The sequence below is a fragment of the Cynocephalus volans genome, chromosome X (genome assembly GCF_027409185.1).
Source record: "Cynocephalus volans isolate mCynVol1 chromosome X, mCynVol1.pri, whole genome shotgun sequence".
Taxonomy (NCBI): domain Eukaryota; kingdom Metazoa; phylum Chordata; class Mammalia; order Dermoptera; family Cynocephalidae; genus Cynocephalus; species Cynocephalus volans.
This window is the reverse complement of record NC_084478.1, coordinates 7,721,866-7,739,086: the sequence shown is the minus strand read 5'-3', so window position 1 is coordinate 7,739,086 and position 17,221 is coordinate 7,721,866. Positions and strand designations below refer to the sequence as shown.

Genomic DNA, 17,221 nt, shown 5'->3' with positions numbered 1-17,221 from the left:
ACATGGTGAAAGCTCATTGGAAAAGATGACAAGAGCTGGTGGAGCAGCAACTTCACAGCCAAAAAGGCCCAATCCAGAGGCTTGGGGCAAATACAGGGGGAAGGAAGGGTTTAAGAAGGAATTCTGATTTTAATAACGCACGGACCCTGGGAGCCTAGTGCTTAGGAGAAAACAGACACCCGAGGAAACAAGGCGTGTGGTCTAACTGTCACTCGTTAATTGCTTACATTGTTTTCCAGGTAATAATAATGAGGAAGGGAAGGAGGGAAAGGAGGGACACCGTCAGGCAAATGTCCATGTCCCCTCCTGCCCGGTCTTACCTCTTTTCCATTACTTGGGCAAAGGGACATTCAAATATGTGGCAGTAGAAGAAGCCTGGACCTGGGGTGGAAATTAGGGACACAGCCGACAACTTGGGGGCTCTCTGTCATTCCTTAGACAGTTCTGACCCCTGGGGGGGGGGTCCCTCTTCCCGAACAGAGCGTGTCCCCTCGCAGGCCCGGCTTGGGTGGGAGGGACAGCAAGATGTTCGTGCGGACTGTGGAGACGCCTGCATGGGGGCCAGGCCACCCGGAGCCCGGTGCAGCGCGGGGGAACTGTCGCCTTCGCCCTCCCTTCTGGCGCCGGGGCTCGCGGCCCCTTCGACCTGCCCACGGGCCCTGCGCCCGGCCCCCCTTGTCACTCACGCTTCTTCCAGCCAATGGCGCGGCCGTCGGTCCCCTTTCCTCCTCCCCTGGAGGGAGCGCGCGGGGCTGGAGTTGAACGATTGAACTTTGCAGCCGCCGCGCGCTCCCCGGCAGTTGCGACCCAAGCGCCGAGCTGGGAGCCTCGGCCAGCAGCGCCCGGCGCCCGCGCGCCCGACCCGCAGCCATGGTGCCCGGCGCCGCCCTGACCCTCTGCCTCTGGCTGGCGGCCTCCGGGGGCTGCCTGGCGGCCGGGCCCGGCGCGGCGGCTGCGCGGCGGCGGCTGGACGAGTCGCTGTGTGCCGGGAGCGTCCAGCGCGCCCGCTGCGCCTCCAGGTGCCTCAGCCTGCAGATCACGCGCATCTCCGCCTTCTTCCAGCACTTCCAGGTACGGGACCCCCTCCCGCCACCCAGTACGGGACCCCCCAACACCCACCCACCGCCCAAGCCCCGCCATCCACACACACCCGCCCGCCCGGGGTCCTTTCTGGCACCGCGGGCCGTGCAGCGGGGCGCACCGGGGCGCGCGCCTCCCAGCCTCGGCGCCCAGAGTTGTCGCCCAGCTTGGCGGGCTGCCCTCGGCTCTCCCTCGGCGCGACGTTCCCATCGGGGCGCTCGAGCACTCCTCCCCCTGCCTCCTGCCTGCTCGCGAAACGAAAGAGAAGCCCGCAGCATCTTCCCCAAGTCCCTCTTCCCAGTGGAAAACCCAAGGCGGTTTCCCAGGCGAGGGACAGCGGGGCGGTGGCTCGTGTGTGCATGCGTTCGCTTCCCGGGACTAGGGCGCGGGACAGCCCCGGCCCGTGGCGGGTCCCGCTCACTCTCTCCCGGGAGCTCCGGGGCCTTCCTGGAGGCGCGCGTGTTCCCGCACGACGTGTCCCAGCCCCCCTGCAGGTGTCCGCGGGCCGACACGTGTGTGTCTCTAGAGCGATGGCTCTGACATTCAGCGAGCCCCGAGCTTGCGACCCCACCCTTGGAGCCCCCCAGCCAGGGCCCTCGGGCCAAGTCGTGTGTTCCAGGACGTGTGTCTGTGTGTGTTGACGGGGGTGCTGATGGCTGAGCGCGACCCTACTCGGAGCCCTCGAGATCCAAGGTCTTGCCATCGTGGGAAGAGATGCAGGCGACAGGGGACCTGGCGGGGCCGCGTTTGAGTGCTCCGGGGACGAGTCCCGGGGTCAGTGTCTCCCTCAGGTCCCCTGGATCTTTCAGCTTGAGGGTGTGTGTGTGTGTGTGTGTGTGTGTGTGTGTCTGTGTGTGTGTGTGTGTGTGTGTGTGTGTGTGTGTGTGTGTTTGTGTGGGAGGTCCGGGGAACAGCACGCTTGTCGCCCCTGGATGGCGGGGACCCTGCACAGGGGCCAGGAGCCCCGCGGGACTTGCGCAGAGACTCCGGGTGCCCGTGCGCGCACGACAGCAGCCCTGGCACTCGCGGGCGCGGGCCCCGCAGCTGCGTCTCGGCTGCAGCCGAGCCGAGCGCCGGGCTCTGCGATCATCCGCTCAGAAGCCTCCGTCTCTCGTCGGCCGTCGTCGTCTCCCCCTGGTCTTCGTCGCCCACCTGTCCTAAGACCCCAACTCCTCGCCGCGGGGAACACTGCGGAGGCCAGAAGACGACTTGGGGGCTCCCCAGCTGGGCGGAGATTGGAAGCCGAGCCCTCGGCTCCTAAATAACCTGGGCGCCCCTGTCGCCCCCGGGGGTGAGGGGGTCTCCCGAAGGTCCCCGGGAATTAAGCTGCCAGAAGAGGCAGTCGTCATCACGGTGAAGTTCGGGGTGCTTCTTCGTAGCCCTTGTGGATGCCGTTCCTGGCAGGTGAGCAGATGAGGGGCTGATACAAGACGCGCTCAAAGTTGGGACTTTCGGGAACTGAGCCAGCCGATGAAGCTTGCGCGTGCGTGAGCCTCCAGTGTCGTTTGTTCTAAGTCAAAGAAGCAACATCTAGTGGCTTTCCTTTCCCTGGGTCTGCAGAGAAAGGAAAGCCTGGTGCTCACCTCCTGCACTGAAATGACGCAGACATCCTGGGGAGGGCTGGTCCCCAGGCACCTGGTTTCAAAACCATTCCTGCCCACCCTGCAAGTCAGTCTCCAGAGAAGATGCTATTGTTCAACAACAGAAGACAGAGCAGCCCATTCCTGGGGAGGAAGAGTCCTTTCCTTTCCTTTCCTTTCCTTTCCTTTCCTTTCCTTTCCTTTCCTTTTTCCTTTCCTTTCCTTTCCTTTCCTTTCCTTTCCTTTCCTTTCCCTTTTCCTTTCCTTTCCTTTCCTTTCCTTTCCTTTCCTTTCCTTTCCTTTCCTTTCCTTTCCTTTCCTTTCCTTTTTCCTTTTTCCTTTTTCCTTTCCTTTCCTTTCCTTTCCTTTCCTTCTCTCTCTCTCTCTCTCCTTCTCTCTCTCTCTCTCTCTCTCTCCTTCTCCCCCCTCCCCCTTTCTTTCTTTCAATTGTCAGTTGCTGTAATTTATTTGTTTTACAGTTTTGGTGGCTAAAGAAGCCGTTTAGATCAAGCCAGTTCCAGTGAAAGGGTTTTCTTGTGGTCTCTTTGGCACAATTTCTCTTCTGAAGAAAAACTGCTGACAGAACACACATTGCCAGACAATCCCGATTACATTTTAATTAGCTGGAGTGAAATAAGCTGCAAATTACTCAGTTAGGACTTAATAACTGCTGTTTTTGTAATCAATTGCAAAGCCATTCTTGGAGGGTTAATCCTAACCTGGTAATGCCTATATGATTTATCTAACTTGCAAGGATTAAGCTTTTTGAAGATTTAAAAAGACAGCAACACACTCTCCTTATAAAATTTCCAGGCTTCCCATCCCAGCGCGTTGCTTTTTAAAAATTTTTTATTTTTTAAAATAATTGGAAGGATGGTGCAGTAACCAGGCTGTAGCCACCCAGGACACTGCATGTGGTATTTGTTAATGGGCGGGAAAGCTGGGCTAGAGGAAGTCTCAGGAAGATCTAGTTCACAGGACCTCCTCCCCCTGTCCCGTCAACTCCTGCAAGTAAGCCCAAGCAGAGAAGGCTGTTCCTGGATCAGGTGCCTATTTCCACCTTCTCTTGCACAATTCTAGGCCTCTTTTTAAGGATGGAGAAGGCTTGCCTCCACCCTGCATGCCAGCCAGCTCTGTGGACTCTTAAGCGTGAAAGCTGCCAGGCCTTGGCTCAGAAGAACCCAACCTACGGAGTCCTGGTGTAGGCAGTGACCCGGAACCTGCAGGCCCAGTGAGCTGCTGACACAGACCTGCCGAGGGCGCTGCAATCTAATAGTCTCTATCCACTTCTTCCCACTTTCCTACACGGCCCAGCCCTACAGCCACCAGGCAGGAAAGCCATAGGTAGATGTGCACACCTGGTACCTAGAGGTCTCCGGGCTGGTTCTGTTTCACCTGTGCACAGTGGCTGTCAACTGTTCCGGAAAGCACAAGCGACTCAATACTGACGTGTGGGGATGAGAACAGGGGCGGGGGATCCGTGAATCATCCAACGCTGGCCCTGACATGAAAGAGCTTAGAATTTCATCCTGAAGGGAAGAAGAGTTCTGGACCGCATCGTTGCTCCTGGATTCTGCCCCTCATTCACCACAAGTAACAGTGCACATTAGCACCTTTGCAATTATCAGTATCTGGCTCCGCGATGCCTTGTACAGGGCATTTGGCACGTGGCTGTTCCAAGTTCACAAATAAAATATGTGCATGTAGTGAAAATGCTGCTAAATCAGTGGAATGAAGAGGTGTGGTGGAGTGTGGAGTAAGGGGGCAGCTATGGAGCTGGACACAGCTGCTCTACATCCAGGCCTTGCCATGTTGAAGGGGTCGTGTGGGCACCTCAGTGTCAACCCCTCGTGTGCCATGTAGGGGCCGAGTACCTGCCCTAAAGGTGAATTTGGCACATAAGCATGTTGGGATAATTCAAGGTATGACAATAAGAAGCTACCACTACCTGAAGATGACTGGGTACCACATGCTTGTGTGGGTGTTTTACAAGCACCATCTCATTTAATCCCCACAGCAACTAAGTGAGGCAGGTGCATTTTATCCTCTTACAACAGATAAGAAAACAGATGAACTGAGAAGGTTGGTTAGCTGCACAGCTTATAGATGGTGGAGCTGTGTCACTCCTTTACCTTGAAAGTGACTTCATGTCTTATGCTTGTGAGGGCATTCTTAATAAAGACTCGACCCCTCCTGCCACCCCTGGTTCTGTTTCTGGTGGCAAGGGCGGATGTGTCTCAGAGCTTTAAAAGTCGCCACTCTGCTAAGTATTGGCAGGCCTGGAACGTGCTGTTTCTCTGCCTGGTTTTTCTCAAAGGAGGCTCAGAGAATAGGATTTGAGAAGAAATAGTAGCCTGTGTGCACAAGAGAGTGTATGTGCTTCTTTGCCAGAATTGGGGACTGCTCGGGGATAAAGTGGATGTGATCCTGTTGGAAAATAAAATAGCTGGTTGCTGGCAAATTCGGCCCTGGGGTTCTGGAATTTTATTAGTGTTAAGAGATTCTTGCTTAATGGTATATTATTCACTCTATAAAGTACCACTGATGGGCTGTCTTAGGTAGCTGATTAGAGATCAGAAGCTCTTCCTAGCAGCAATTGGAAACTGTTTGTTTTGGCAAAAGGGAGAAGCTGGCGATTAGCTAATTCTGCTTAGAGAACCAGCCTCTCCTCCAAGAAAAGGTAAACAAACAATTAACATCAAACTGCTCCCCCCGCCACCCTCCCCCAGAGCTACATGTCAGCCTCAGGCTCACACATTTCAGAGCAGCGATTTTGTGAATATATCCAGCTGGGTTATATTCATTGGTCAGTTTGCCTTGCTGTGAGTTTTAAGTTATATGCCAGGGTGGCCAGGCTTTTACAGTCACCAGGAAAGAAGGGATTTGGTCTAGTTTGGCCTTTATGTTTCCTGCTGTGGGTCACTGGGTTTCTCAAAAGTTCTGAATTTGACCCAAGTGAAACGTTATGCTATTCATTGCAAATTTTCTTGTTTTAAATACAATGTTTCTCCTGACCATGATTGAAAAGTCTACCTTATTGTGACTCTAATAAAACTTTTTTTTTAAAACACAGTAGAACATACACTTATGAACTTGCTCATTTTTTTGTATACTGTATCAAATACACAGGTATATATGTATACATATACTTGTATATATATATATATAATATATTCACGTGTGTGTCTTTGGAAACATAAATTAAAAAGTTAATGTTGGTGCAAGTGATCCCACTCAAAAGCTTCATTGTAAATTTGGAGGTTACTGTGTATATTCAGAATATGAGTAGATTCACCAGACTTTATGGTATAAACAACCTGCTATGCGTATAAAACTTTAGGGTCAAGATAAGGAGCTTGTGACAGTGTTGGTAGCGCTGCTTGTATTAAGTCAGAAATGAACACGTTCCTATGCACAGGTGTTGCTTTCCAGAAATCTGACTCTTGTACAATTTTGAGGGTGCAGGCTTAGTACAGCTATCACAGAAGCATATCCATGTTATCATAAGTGCATCTTATTTATGCACTAGGACCAGGGAAAACTGAAAGTGCCTCACTGCAATGCCTTGCGCAAATGGTGGGGTGACACTCTTTCTGTGCATTAAGCTCACAGACCCTTCAGGTTCTGAAGGCTGCCACCTTCAACATTTCTCTTTCACTTAGCCTGGGCTCTGTATTTTGAAAGCGTGTTGTCTATCAACATACGGCATTTGTTAAGTATGACCTAGTTTTTCCTCTTTACCTTAATCAAAGATATCCATAACTCTTTCAAGCTTCAGATCAGCATGAGGTCGCCCTCATTACTGGAGTTGATTGATAAAACTAATATTCATGACATTTTAGTTGTCTTTGCACTATTGTCTTAGGAAAATGTATAACTTCTTTTCACTTTTCTGGGATATTTGAAAATAGGTCATAGACACCAATTCCTTCTCCTGCAGATGCAGTGGGTGACCTCCTGCACCTCACCCCACCACCCCCAGCTCCTGTATCAGATGCTAATAGCTTACAGCTGCTCCCCTTTAAGAGCATAACCTTGGGCTGGTGGGCTCCAACTTGCCAGCAAGGGGATGCCCCCTCCTCCCTGGTGTTTGCAAACCACTGCCATTGACTCTCTGCTAAGGGGGTAGAGGAGGTCAGCCCCCTGCTGGAATCAACTGTGCAAAGCAATTTATGCTCCAAAGCATTGCATGGGATCAGGCTCACGCAGGTCTGCAGCTGAGATCACATTTCTGTGCAGGCCTTTTCCCTTCCCTTTCCTGCGTCCTTTCCCCCCACCCTTCCACTGAGAGCTTCCCCCCAATATATCACATACCCAAGAAATCCCATTTCAAAATTCTGCTTCTAGAAAACCCAATTTTGGGGGATATCTGGTCCAATTTAACACTTTTGTCTTCAGATGAGGCAACTCGATGGTCATAGTAATGCTTCATTCAAGCACGTGCAGTTAGTAGGTAGAAGTAAGAATAGAACCCAGCTTTCACATCCTCAGCTCAGAGCTTTTTCATTATCCCTTTAAAAAAAATCTTGAGGGTGTACAAAATTTTAAAAAATCATTTAAATAAAGAAACAGATTCAGAACGTTTTCTGCTACTTGAATTTAGTTTACATCTCCTGATGATTTCAGTAAAACTATTTCAATTCTTGGGCTCAATGTATAAGCACATCATGCTCCCTCATTGTCCAGAATTTAGTGAAATGTCAAAATACATGTGCAACCAGAGGAGCTACATCCCCAAGGAGCCACTCCCTCCAGGACCTGCAGTCCTCTCCATATTCCTAAGAGATTTCACACATGGTTTTAAAGAGGTGAGGGGAGACGTTCTCCCTATGATAGGGAGGATTGGATAAAAGTGGCTATCCCTGACAGCCAGCAAGTAAAGATCGCACAGAAAGCAATACCGATGCAGGGTTCATGGCTCGTTTTAATGTAAATCACAGACTGCTGGGGCTGGATCCTGCTTCCCCTTTTAAAAAATACATGCTAATTTAATCACTGCCATTTAGTTCAGTTAATATCGATGGATTGTTGCAATTTCAAAGATGAGGCTATACAACCCCTGTCACTGAGGAACTTTATAGTCTAGTAGGGCCTAAGATTTGTTTGTACACAGACAACTTCAGTTCAAAAGTGAGTGCTAAGATGGAGTTATTTGCATGGGATCTCAGAGGAGGGAGCTTATCCCTTCAGGCAGAGTGTCCGAGGGGAGATGATGCTTGAGCTGAACCTCAAAAGCTGAGTTATTCCAGCCTGGAAAAACATGGGTACATGCACAGTCGTGCAACAGTGTGGTCTGCCTGTTGGGGACCATGATCTAATGGACATCAGCTAGCATCAGGCTTTGGAGACTTGTTAGTGAGGGAATTTGTAGTCAGAGGGCTCATGTCCTTTGATCTGCAGGACAGGTTAAGAGCATGCCCAGGCGGTCACACTCAGAGGTGTGTGTATAGTTATTCTTCCCGGCTCCCGGTGACCTGGTTGAGTGTCAGCTCTAATGCTTTTGAGTAGATTTCTATGGAGATCCTTGCAGCCCCCTAAGAGTGAGTCCTGGATGGGTAAGAAGGGAGAAGAAGGAAACTGCTGGTGCTTTGGCTCACAGTCGGACCCTACCTCTGAATTAGCAGGTGTGGGCCAAAAGTTAGAAGATCTCCTGAATTACTGAGCCCCAGGCTAGAAAATGTTTAGCATTGCATTTTGCAGTGTTTTGGAGTTGACAGTGTTGTTTCCCATAAGATATCTATTTGACCTTCACAACAACTCTGCGAGGTCAGGAGTGTTATTTTTCTTTTACAGATAAGAAAACCGAAGGTCAGAAAGCGAGATAACCAAGGCTTCTTAGCAGAAGGTCTTCTGCTAAGGCTTTTTAGCTCTGATGGTCACATGCCCAAATATTTATACTAAAGGACCTCGCTTCTCAGTATGTTAACAGTGAGAGAAGACAGAGTGGAAATATCCAACTGCGACTGGGAATCGCTGAGCCATGAGGGAAATAGTCCTACGTTTCTCGCTCTCTCACTGGCTTCTGGAGGCCCCGCTACACCACAGTGGCACAGTTGTGGACAATCGAAAAGTTGCAGGTGTGGTAGAAAATGCCTTAAAAAATGTCAGTCCACCAACCATCCCCTGTGCATGTATCCACCCAAATCCTTCTCCCAACCAAACACAATCATCTTTCAGTTATCTTAGGTTGTGAGCACCCAGCGTAGGTGAGATGTGCTTTCTGCCTCCATGAGAATGATTTTCTGTTGAAAAGAGGGACAGACATTAAGCAAATTGCTGCAACACGTTAAGTGAAGAGAGAAACTGTTGTTACGAATCATCTTTTAAATTGCTATATGTACTCATTTAACATATTACCATGGGTATTGACATTTCTCAGATGAAGAGTATTTTTGTTTTCCTTTTATAAGTTGCTTTTGTTTAGGCCCACCCAAATTTCCAAATGTCTAAAGAAATAACAGAGTTTTGTTGCGATCCTCGCAGAAATGTACCCCTGGTAGCTGTCCTCTGTGACATCACCCAGGACGGTGGCTGTCTGTGAATAACCAAAATCTCAGTGTCCTCATTCTTGGCTGTGTCGCTGCTATGCACAGTGGTGGGGCATATTTGGCTTATTTGTAAGTGGTAATTGTAGGCTGTTTGTATGTGGCAGCTATTTCCAAGAGCTCAGTGTCCCTCACATGCTTGCTTGCTTTCCTTTTGTTTTAGTTTTGGTGTGTATATGTTTACACTTTATCATTCTTTCCAGCACCTCTGTAAGATGTCAAAGTTGGGCAATGAGGAATACTGAGAAAAGCAGAATTCTGAAAATTCTCAAGGCTGCACATGAAAAGAAAATGGTACAGATCTGAAGAATTAGGGTTCTTTAATCCCCAAAGCATTAAAACCTATCCTCAGGGGAATCTGAGAAACAATACTTCACCAAGAAGATTTTAAACACACACAGACAGACACACACACACACACACACACACACACACACACAGACACACACACACAGACACACACACGCACACACGCACACACACACACAGACACACAAACACACACTAACTAAAGCTCTTAATTCATGCTCTATTTACCCTCTTGTTTTAAATTGTAACTTTTGTCATTTAGTAAGTATTTTACTCTTTGATTTAATATGCTGCCAACATGAGAAAATAATATTCTAGTAGATTGACTTCAAAAATATGCAATTTTGTTTTCATATTACCTTCTTTCTTTGAACGGGAAGACAGATGTGCTGTCAGCACTTAAAAAGTCACATAATGTACAGTGATCTGAATTTTTATTTTAGGGAAGTGTATTTTCTTAATTGGTATGTACGCGATCCCAAATCACTTTGAAGACAAAAATACATATATTTTTCCCCTCATGTTAGTATCCAATTATGACTGATCACATTTTAAGTTTGATAGCAAATTTCTGGCTGTATCCAGAAAGTGATAATTTAATAAGTCCAGAAATGAAAACATGAAACAGACTCCATTTAATAAAACAAGAAACATTAATTTTCCAGAAATGTCGTTAATCCTAGCAGCACATGGGACAAGACTAGTGATGTGAGTTTATTTACTTGTGAAGTTTAGAGATGTTGTCTCCATATGTTTGTTTTCAGTGTACACCTTTTTTTGATTCACTGCAAGACTCTAACCATTAATAATTCATATGTTTGGAACACATCACATTATTTTTGGTGTTCCTGACTCCCCCTCAATGCAAATGAGGAGCATATCTAAAAATAAGCCAGATGGGTGACATTCTTCCTTGGAAGGGTCTGACAGCTTCTTTAAAAGAAAAAAAAAAAAAAACAAAACAGTTGAGAAAGTATAAATGCAAACAAAAGTAAAGCTTTTCACATTAAACGTGATGTCACCTGTTTGCTGTGTACTTGTTGGCCTAGTGCAAATGGTTCATTCAATGAAAGTTTATCGACTCTTGTTTAATTCTCTAATAACTCACAATTGAGGGCCAACCCTTCCTAGGCTTACACAGATGTCTCGGCCCATGTCTTTACATGCCTGCACTACTGGAAGTAGCAGCTCTCTTTTGAAATGCATACTGTTTGATACACTGTGCAGACTAGAAAGAAAGTTGGCAAGGTCTTGCAAACCTCAAATATCAAGAGAGATTTTGAAGAGGGTCCACATCTTATGTCGACCCCTCCATCCCCTGGACAGGTTTGCGAGTGCGGCTATAACAAACCAAACATGCCAAGGAGCCTCGTATTCCAGGGCCACTAGCTTGCTTTCAAACCAATGAGCAGACTCTTGCAGAGTATAAATAGTAACATTGACAATCATGAGGAAATAGTAATAACAATAATCCCCACATTTGGAAATGTGGGAATGATTTCTTTTCTTACTAACTTGTGGGCTATTTTATCTTATTTTATCATTACACAATATGAATAATTTTTGTGTCCCATTACCAATTTCTCCCTAATCCCCCCTCTGCTGCCCCTTTCCCACCTTTCTTGGTCTCATTTCTGTTCTCTCCTTTTGAAACTTCAAGGAATTACTGTAATTGTCGTGTCTTTCTTTTTTCCCCTTTTTTTGTGTTTGTTTATTTATTTTTCAGCTTCTACTTCTGAGACAGGACATGCGGCATTTCTCTTTCTGTGTCTGGTTTATTTCACTTAACGTAGTTTTCTCTAAGTTCATCCACGTTGCTGCAAATAGCAGAATTCCATTTTTTAAAAAAAAATGGCAGAATAGTATTCCATCGAGTATATATACCACATTTTCCTTATCCAGTCATCTGTCAGTGGACATTTAGGTTGATTCCAACTCTTGGCTATTGTAAATAGAGCTGCAATAAACACGGGAGTGCAGGTGCCCCTTCTATATGACAATTTCCATTCCTTTGGGTATACACTCAGCAGTGGGATTAATCTTTGTGCAAACAGCTTCTGCTGAGATACTGATGTTTCTACCAGCAGCTTCGTATTTTTGTCCCTGTTTGCTGATGTTTTCTCCCATGCTTGCTGGCCATTTCCCCCTGCATGAACAGTTTTGCTCCGGCAGAGGAGTAACTATGGAAATCGGGTGGCATCCAGGTGTCCAGGTCTACCCATTCTTGCCTAACAGTCCTGCCATGTGGACGATACGAATAAAGGCAAAATTACAAACCACCTCATAGCATAAACTTGGGGCTTGCCCTCTAGAGTCGAAACTGTGTCTGCTAATGACAAAAGTGCCAAGTTTATGCGAAGTTACTGATGAGAAGAAAATAGGAGGGTGGCTGCGGTGGAAATGTTTTGTTCACTGTGGTTCTTTTAAAAGTTTGTCTGTGGCAAGGAAGGATGGACAATTCACCTGGGTGGTGCCCACCATGAAAAATAGTCACTGCTTGAAAGTGGGGGCTTTGTTCCCCACTTTTGCTCTCATGTTTTTGGGCTATTATATACTTTTGGAATGAGAACTTTGCCTTTAAAATCTAAAATACGTACACACGGTTCCTTTCCTAGTTCTTTAGATGTAGTAGATTCTCAGCAGAGGTTTGGCTGATATCCCCACGGTATCTTTTAATAGAAATGCATTCTCTCTCTCTCTCTGTCTGTCTCTCTGTCTCTCTCTCTCTCTCTGTCTCCCCCCCTCTTTATTTTGACATTTGGCTGTACCATTTTGAAAGCAGCGGAGCCAAACCCAATTGCTGATCATTCCAGAAATGGTCTACATCTGGGAATTTTTTTTCCCCCATTGGGCCAGAATCTAAAACAAAGTGGAGAACATCTTTTCGTTGTTTTTGTTGTTTCCACATTTTTTATATCCGGAGTTATGAGCTCATGTCCTCACAGCTGCAAAGAAAAAAAAAAAAATCTGGGCAGAATATATTCATTGGTTAAATATTACAATCACCATAGAAAAACAAATATTTAGAGGTGAGACTGCATTAGAGCAGACATCCATTTGTATCTTGTTGTTTCTGTTATCCAGGAGCTGTGGATTTGTGTAAAATTTTAAACCTATTTTTAATAAAACAAGATTTGCATACTCTAGTAGCAAATTGATTGCTCCACTTTTTTTTTTTTTAAAGGAGGAGTTTCCTTTTTTAAACAACCATGTAAAATTAGGGCTAGAATTTGACTTCCATGTATTTTTCTGTATATATCTTATCCACGTGTGTGCAGTTCAAGGTTTCTTAACCTTGGCATTATGGACATTCTGGACCAGATTTTTCTTTGTTGTGTGTGTGTCTGTGTGTGTGAGTGTGTGGTACGGAGGATGCTGTTCTGTGCATCAGAGCATGTCCTGCAGCATGCCTGGGCTCCACCTACGAGATCCTGGTAGCATCCCTCCTACCCCCAGTCATGATAAAAATGATGCCTCCAAACACTGCAATGTATTTCCTGGGGGCAAAACCACTAGTGTAGTTCTAGCCCTTTCTACCATGTATCTCTCTGGATCTATGTGATGTGTCTCTACTTCAATATCTGTATTTATTTTTATTTATTTATTTTTAAAACTGAAACATAATTATACATGTTTGTGGGGTACAGAGTTGAATATCAGTACCTGTGTACAATGTGCAATGATCAAATGAGGGTAATTAGCATATTTGACATTATAAAACAAAAGCACTCTTTGTGTCCAGTAACCATTTCTTATATTTATGGAGGTATATCTCTCTCTGTCTGTGTATCTATCTGTGTCTCTATCCATCTCCATCTCCATTTATCCATATATCTGTCTCCATCTCCATATATATCTCCATCTCCTCCTCCTTCTCTATCTCCATCTCCATCCCCATCTCCTTCTCCTTCTTCTCCTCCATCTCCATCTCTCTCTCCTTCTCCATCTCCATCTCCTTCTCCATCTCTGTCTGCATCTCCGTCTTCTCCTCCATCTCCATCTTCATCCCCTTCTCCATCTCCATCCCCTTCTCCATCTCCATCTCCTTCTCTATCTCCATCTTCATCTCCTTCTCCATCCCCTTCTCCATCTCCATCTCCTTCTCTATCTCCATCTCTATCTCCATCCCCTTCTCCATCTCCATCTCCATCCCCTTCTCCATCTCCATCTCCTTCTCTATCTCCATCTCCATCTCCTTCTCTATCTCCATCTCCTTCTCTATCTCCATCTCCATCTCCATCCCCTTCTCCATCTCCATTTCCTTCTCTATCTCCATCTCCATCTCCTTCTCTATCTCCATCTCCATCCCCATCCCCATCTCCTTCTCCTTCTTCTTCTCCATCTCCATCTCCCTCTCCCTCTCCTTCTCCATCTCCATCTCCTTCTCCATCTATGTCTGCATCTCCGTCTTCTCCTCCATCTCCATCTTCATCCCCTTCTCCATCTCCATCCCCTTCTCCATCTCCATCTCCTTCTCTATCTCCATCTCCATCTCCTTCTCCATCCCCTTCTCCATCTCCATCTCCTTCTCTATCCCCATCTCCATCTCTATCTCCTTCTCCATATCCATCTCCATCCCCATCTCCTCTCCTTCTTCTTCTCCATCTACATCTCCCTCTCCTTCTCCATCTCCATCTTCTTCTCCATCTCTGTCTGCATTTCCGTCTTCTCCTCCACGTCCATGTCCATCTCCTTCTCCATCTCCATCTCCATCTCTTTCTCTATCTCCATCTCCATCCCCTTCTCCATCTCCATCCCCATCTCCTTCTCCTTCTTCTTCTCCATCTCCATCTCCCTCTCCATCTCCTTTTCCATCTCCATCTCCATCTCCATATCTATGTATGTTTTGCCATTCTATGGCAAACATCATGGCAGTTGTGACATCACATAGCTTCTCGTTCTCAGGTAATACTGCGTGGCTGCTCTGTGTCAGGTGCTTTGCTAAGTGCTGAATTGCAAAGATGATCAAGGCATAATCTTCTGCTTTTGAGGGACTTGGTCTGGTGTTGGGGGATGACAATGCTTGCCATAAACAATGATTGCACTGAGACACACCAGCTCAGACAAGGGAAACTACAGGGAGGGTTGCTCAGATCACACAGTCTGGGGCTAGACAAATTACTGGTGCTCTAGCCTAGTTCTGTCACTTTCTGACAGTTGGGTATTTCATGTAAGTAACTCTGGATGTTAAACTAATACTGTGAACTTTCTCACTTACGGAGAAATGTAGACATCACCCCTTATGGTCTGAGCAGAAGGTTGTACCCTGACATAACCGCCAAATAACAAGGTTACCCTGTGAAATTTTCTTCTTCAAAATAAATGAGACCTCCTTGAAGTTTTGTTAAGTTGCTTCCCGAAAGCAAACACCTTTATCTCTGTCTTTCAGCGATGCTGATTCTGAAGATATGTCATGGCATTTGAGGACGTGATAATCTTTTAGGAAATGGGTGGTTTTCGGCCATGAGCAGACTAATGTAAAGTTGGTCATGATGCATCTTTTCCCTTAAATATATGCTGTGTTATTTTTATTTGGTGAGCTGGTTCCAAAGTCTGATTTGATTCCCTCGGCATTCTTTGCAAGTAAACTTCTTTCCCTTGCTAAAACTTTTGTCTCTGTGCTTTTTTTCAGACCATTAACTGCTCTTTGCCTCAGTTTTGATTGCCATGATGCCTTGATGGGTTGCATTGTCATGCCGTGCAGTTTACTTAGAAAGAACAGAACCTCATAGTTAGCTCCACAGAAGTACCGGCTGTTATTATGACAAGTTGGACACAGAGTGGGTGCCTGGTACTGAAGAACATTGGATTAAAAAATGAATAGTAATTCATAGAGTTTTCCAGTCTGGTCAGAGAGCAAACAAACAAACAAAAATAAAAAGAAAAGAAAAGAAAGAAAAGAAAGTAATTAAATAAACTTAATTTTTTAATTAAAAAACTTATCTTTCACATTTGTTTAAAGGGTTTAGTTCTATAAGTAGAGCATGAAATTCGGATCTCTCACGCATGCTTTTGTCACCTAAAGATTTCCTAATCCCATATACATGGGAATCACTTAGGTGGAAATCTTAAATTGAAATTTGAAATCCTGGGTAGATATTTTGTAAGGAGAAAAAGTCATTGAATTCCAGGTCATATATTCTATTACAGAAACACACCTGACTTCCCAGAGGCTGGGAACTTATAATTTGGCAGTTAAGACATTTTTCTTGGAATGGATTTTTTTTTTTTTTTGTAAAGAAAGGTCTTTTCTCTTGCATCACATTTTACTCATCATGTTTTCTCAAGCGATCTCATTAAAACATGCTATCTTTTGAAATTCATATTAAAATAACCCAGAATCATAATGAATTGATTAGAATGTCATATAAGTGAGAGTATAATAGACTATGAGGTGCTCTTTTCTAGTTTGATGAATTATTCTGCACTTTCTAATGAAGAACACATAAATTAGCACAATGAAAAAGCATGTATAATAAGAAAACAATGTGACAAAAATCTGACACTTAGTAAAGTTAATTAGAATGGAAAAAACATGTATTCCTGGTAATTTTTTTTTTCTGCATGGACTTTTCCTATTGCAAATGAAACTCAGCTAAACCAAATCCTAAATCTCCCAGCCTATATGTGCATATCAAGGTGGAGGTTTTGCTTTACCATAAAAATAGGACTTACTGAGCTCATTCTAAAGTGGTTACTAAAATATTCTGTAGGAAAGCATATGGAAATAATAGTTTTCATTTGTGAAATATTGCATGTTTTTCAATTAAAATTTTTTAAAAATGGTTACATTGATAATAGCAATAGACTCCTGTTCATGTTATCTGGAAATATAATTCTCTGAGGCTACTCTTAAAGCTTGTGAGTAATTAGCTTGATAACTTAAAATTAATCCTTCACCTCTTCTGGTCAGCACGCCAGATACCAGGCAGTCATGCGCCGGGTGGGAAAAGCTTATTGTACAGAACAGATCACACCTGTCAAGCTTCACAGCTGTCAAGCATCTATTTGGAAAAATAATAGGGTGATTTAAGAGTGCCTTTAAGGTCTGCTTTGCATTTTCCCTCACTGTCAGCCCCAGCAATAAATAACATCTTCCTACAGTTGTCTTTCATGAGGATGGCCAGCGACTGAGGTGAGGCCAAGGCAGAGCAGAGGATGGCTTGGTGGGGACCACAGTGGCGGACATTACTTCGAGCTGGCTGTGTTCCTGAGTCTTGGTTGTACAGAAGCAGAAACCGAGTTGACTTGGTTGAGATTATGCATGCACAAATACACACACATGCAAAGATCAATGAATTACTTTACAAAGAGTACTGTTCTTTTTCAATGCCTGAAATCTCATGAGATACCTGTAAAAGCTGGATAAAGCTCCTAGAAGATTGCTCAGTAAACATGAAGAGAAAGAAGCAAGAGAAACTTCTAGGGTGTTTTTCATAAAACCATGTACAGTAAAGGATGGCAACTTTTCCTCATTCCTTTAGAATGAGGGTCTCAGGCTTTATTGAGAGCTGGAATCTTCAGGCAGACTTGTGAAAAGATAGCTTGCCAAACCCCAACCCCCCAATTTTTGATTCTGCAGGTCTTGCGTGAGACCTGGGAATCTGCATTTCTTACAAGCTTCCAGGTGAGGCTGATGCTGCCGGTTCCAGGGCCTCACTGTGGGAACATTCATTCAAGGTGACATAAAATTTATGAAGTTTTAGT

At 45.4% G+C, this 17,221-nt stretch overlaps 1 protein-coding gene across 1 annotated transcript in view; it reads left to right on the top strand.

Moving 5' to 3' along the window:
• Positions 1-870: 870 nt before the first annotated feature.
• Positions 871-17,221, top strand: part of ANOS1 (anosmin 1) — a 187,242-nt gene continuing 170,891 nt past the window's right edge. The window contains exon 1 of the mRNA XM_063083774.1: positions 871-1,071. Within this exon, the coding sequence (XP_062939844.1) occupies positions 871-1,071 (201 nt within the window). The remainder of the gene's footprint in view (positions 1,072-17,221) is intronic.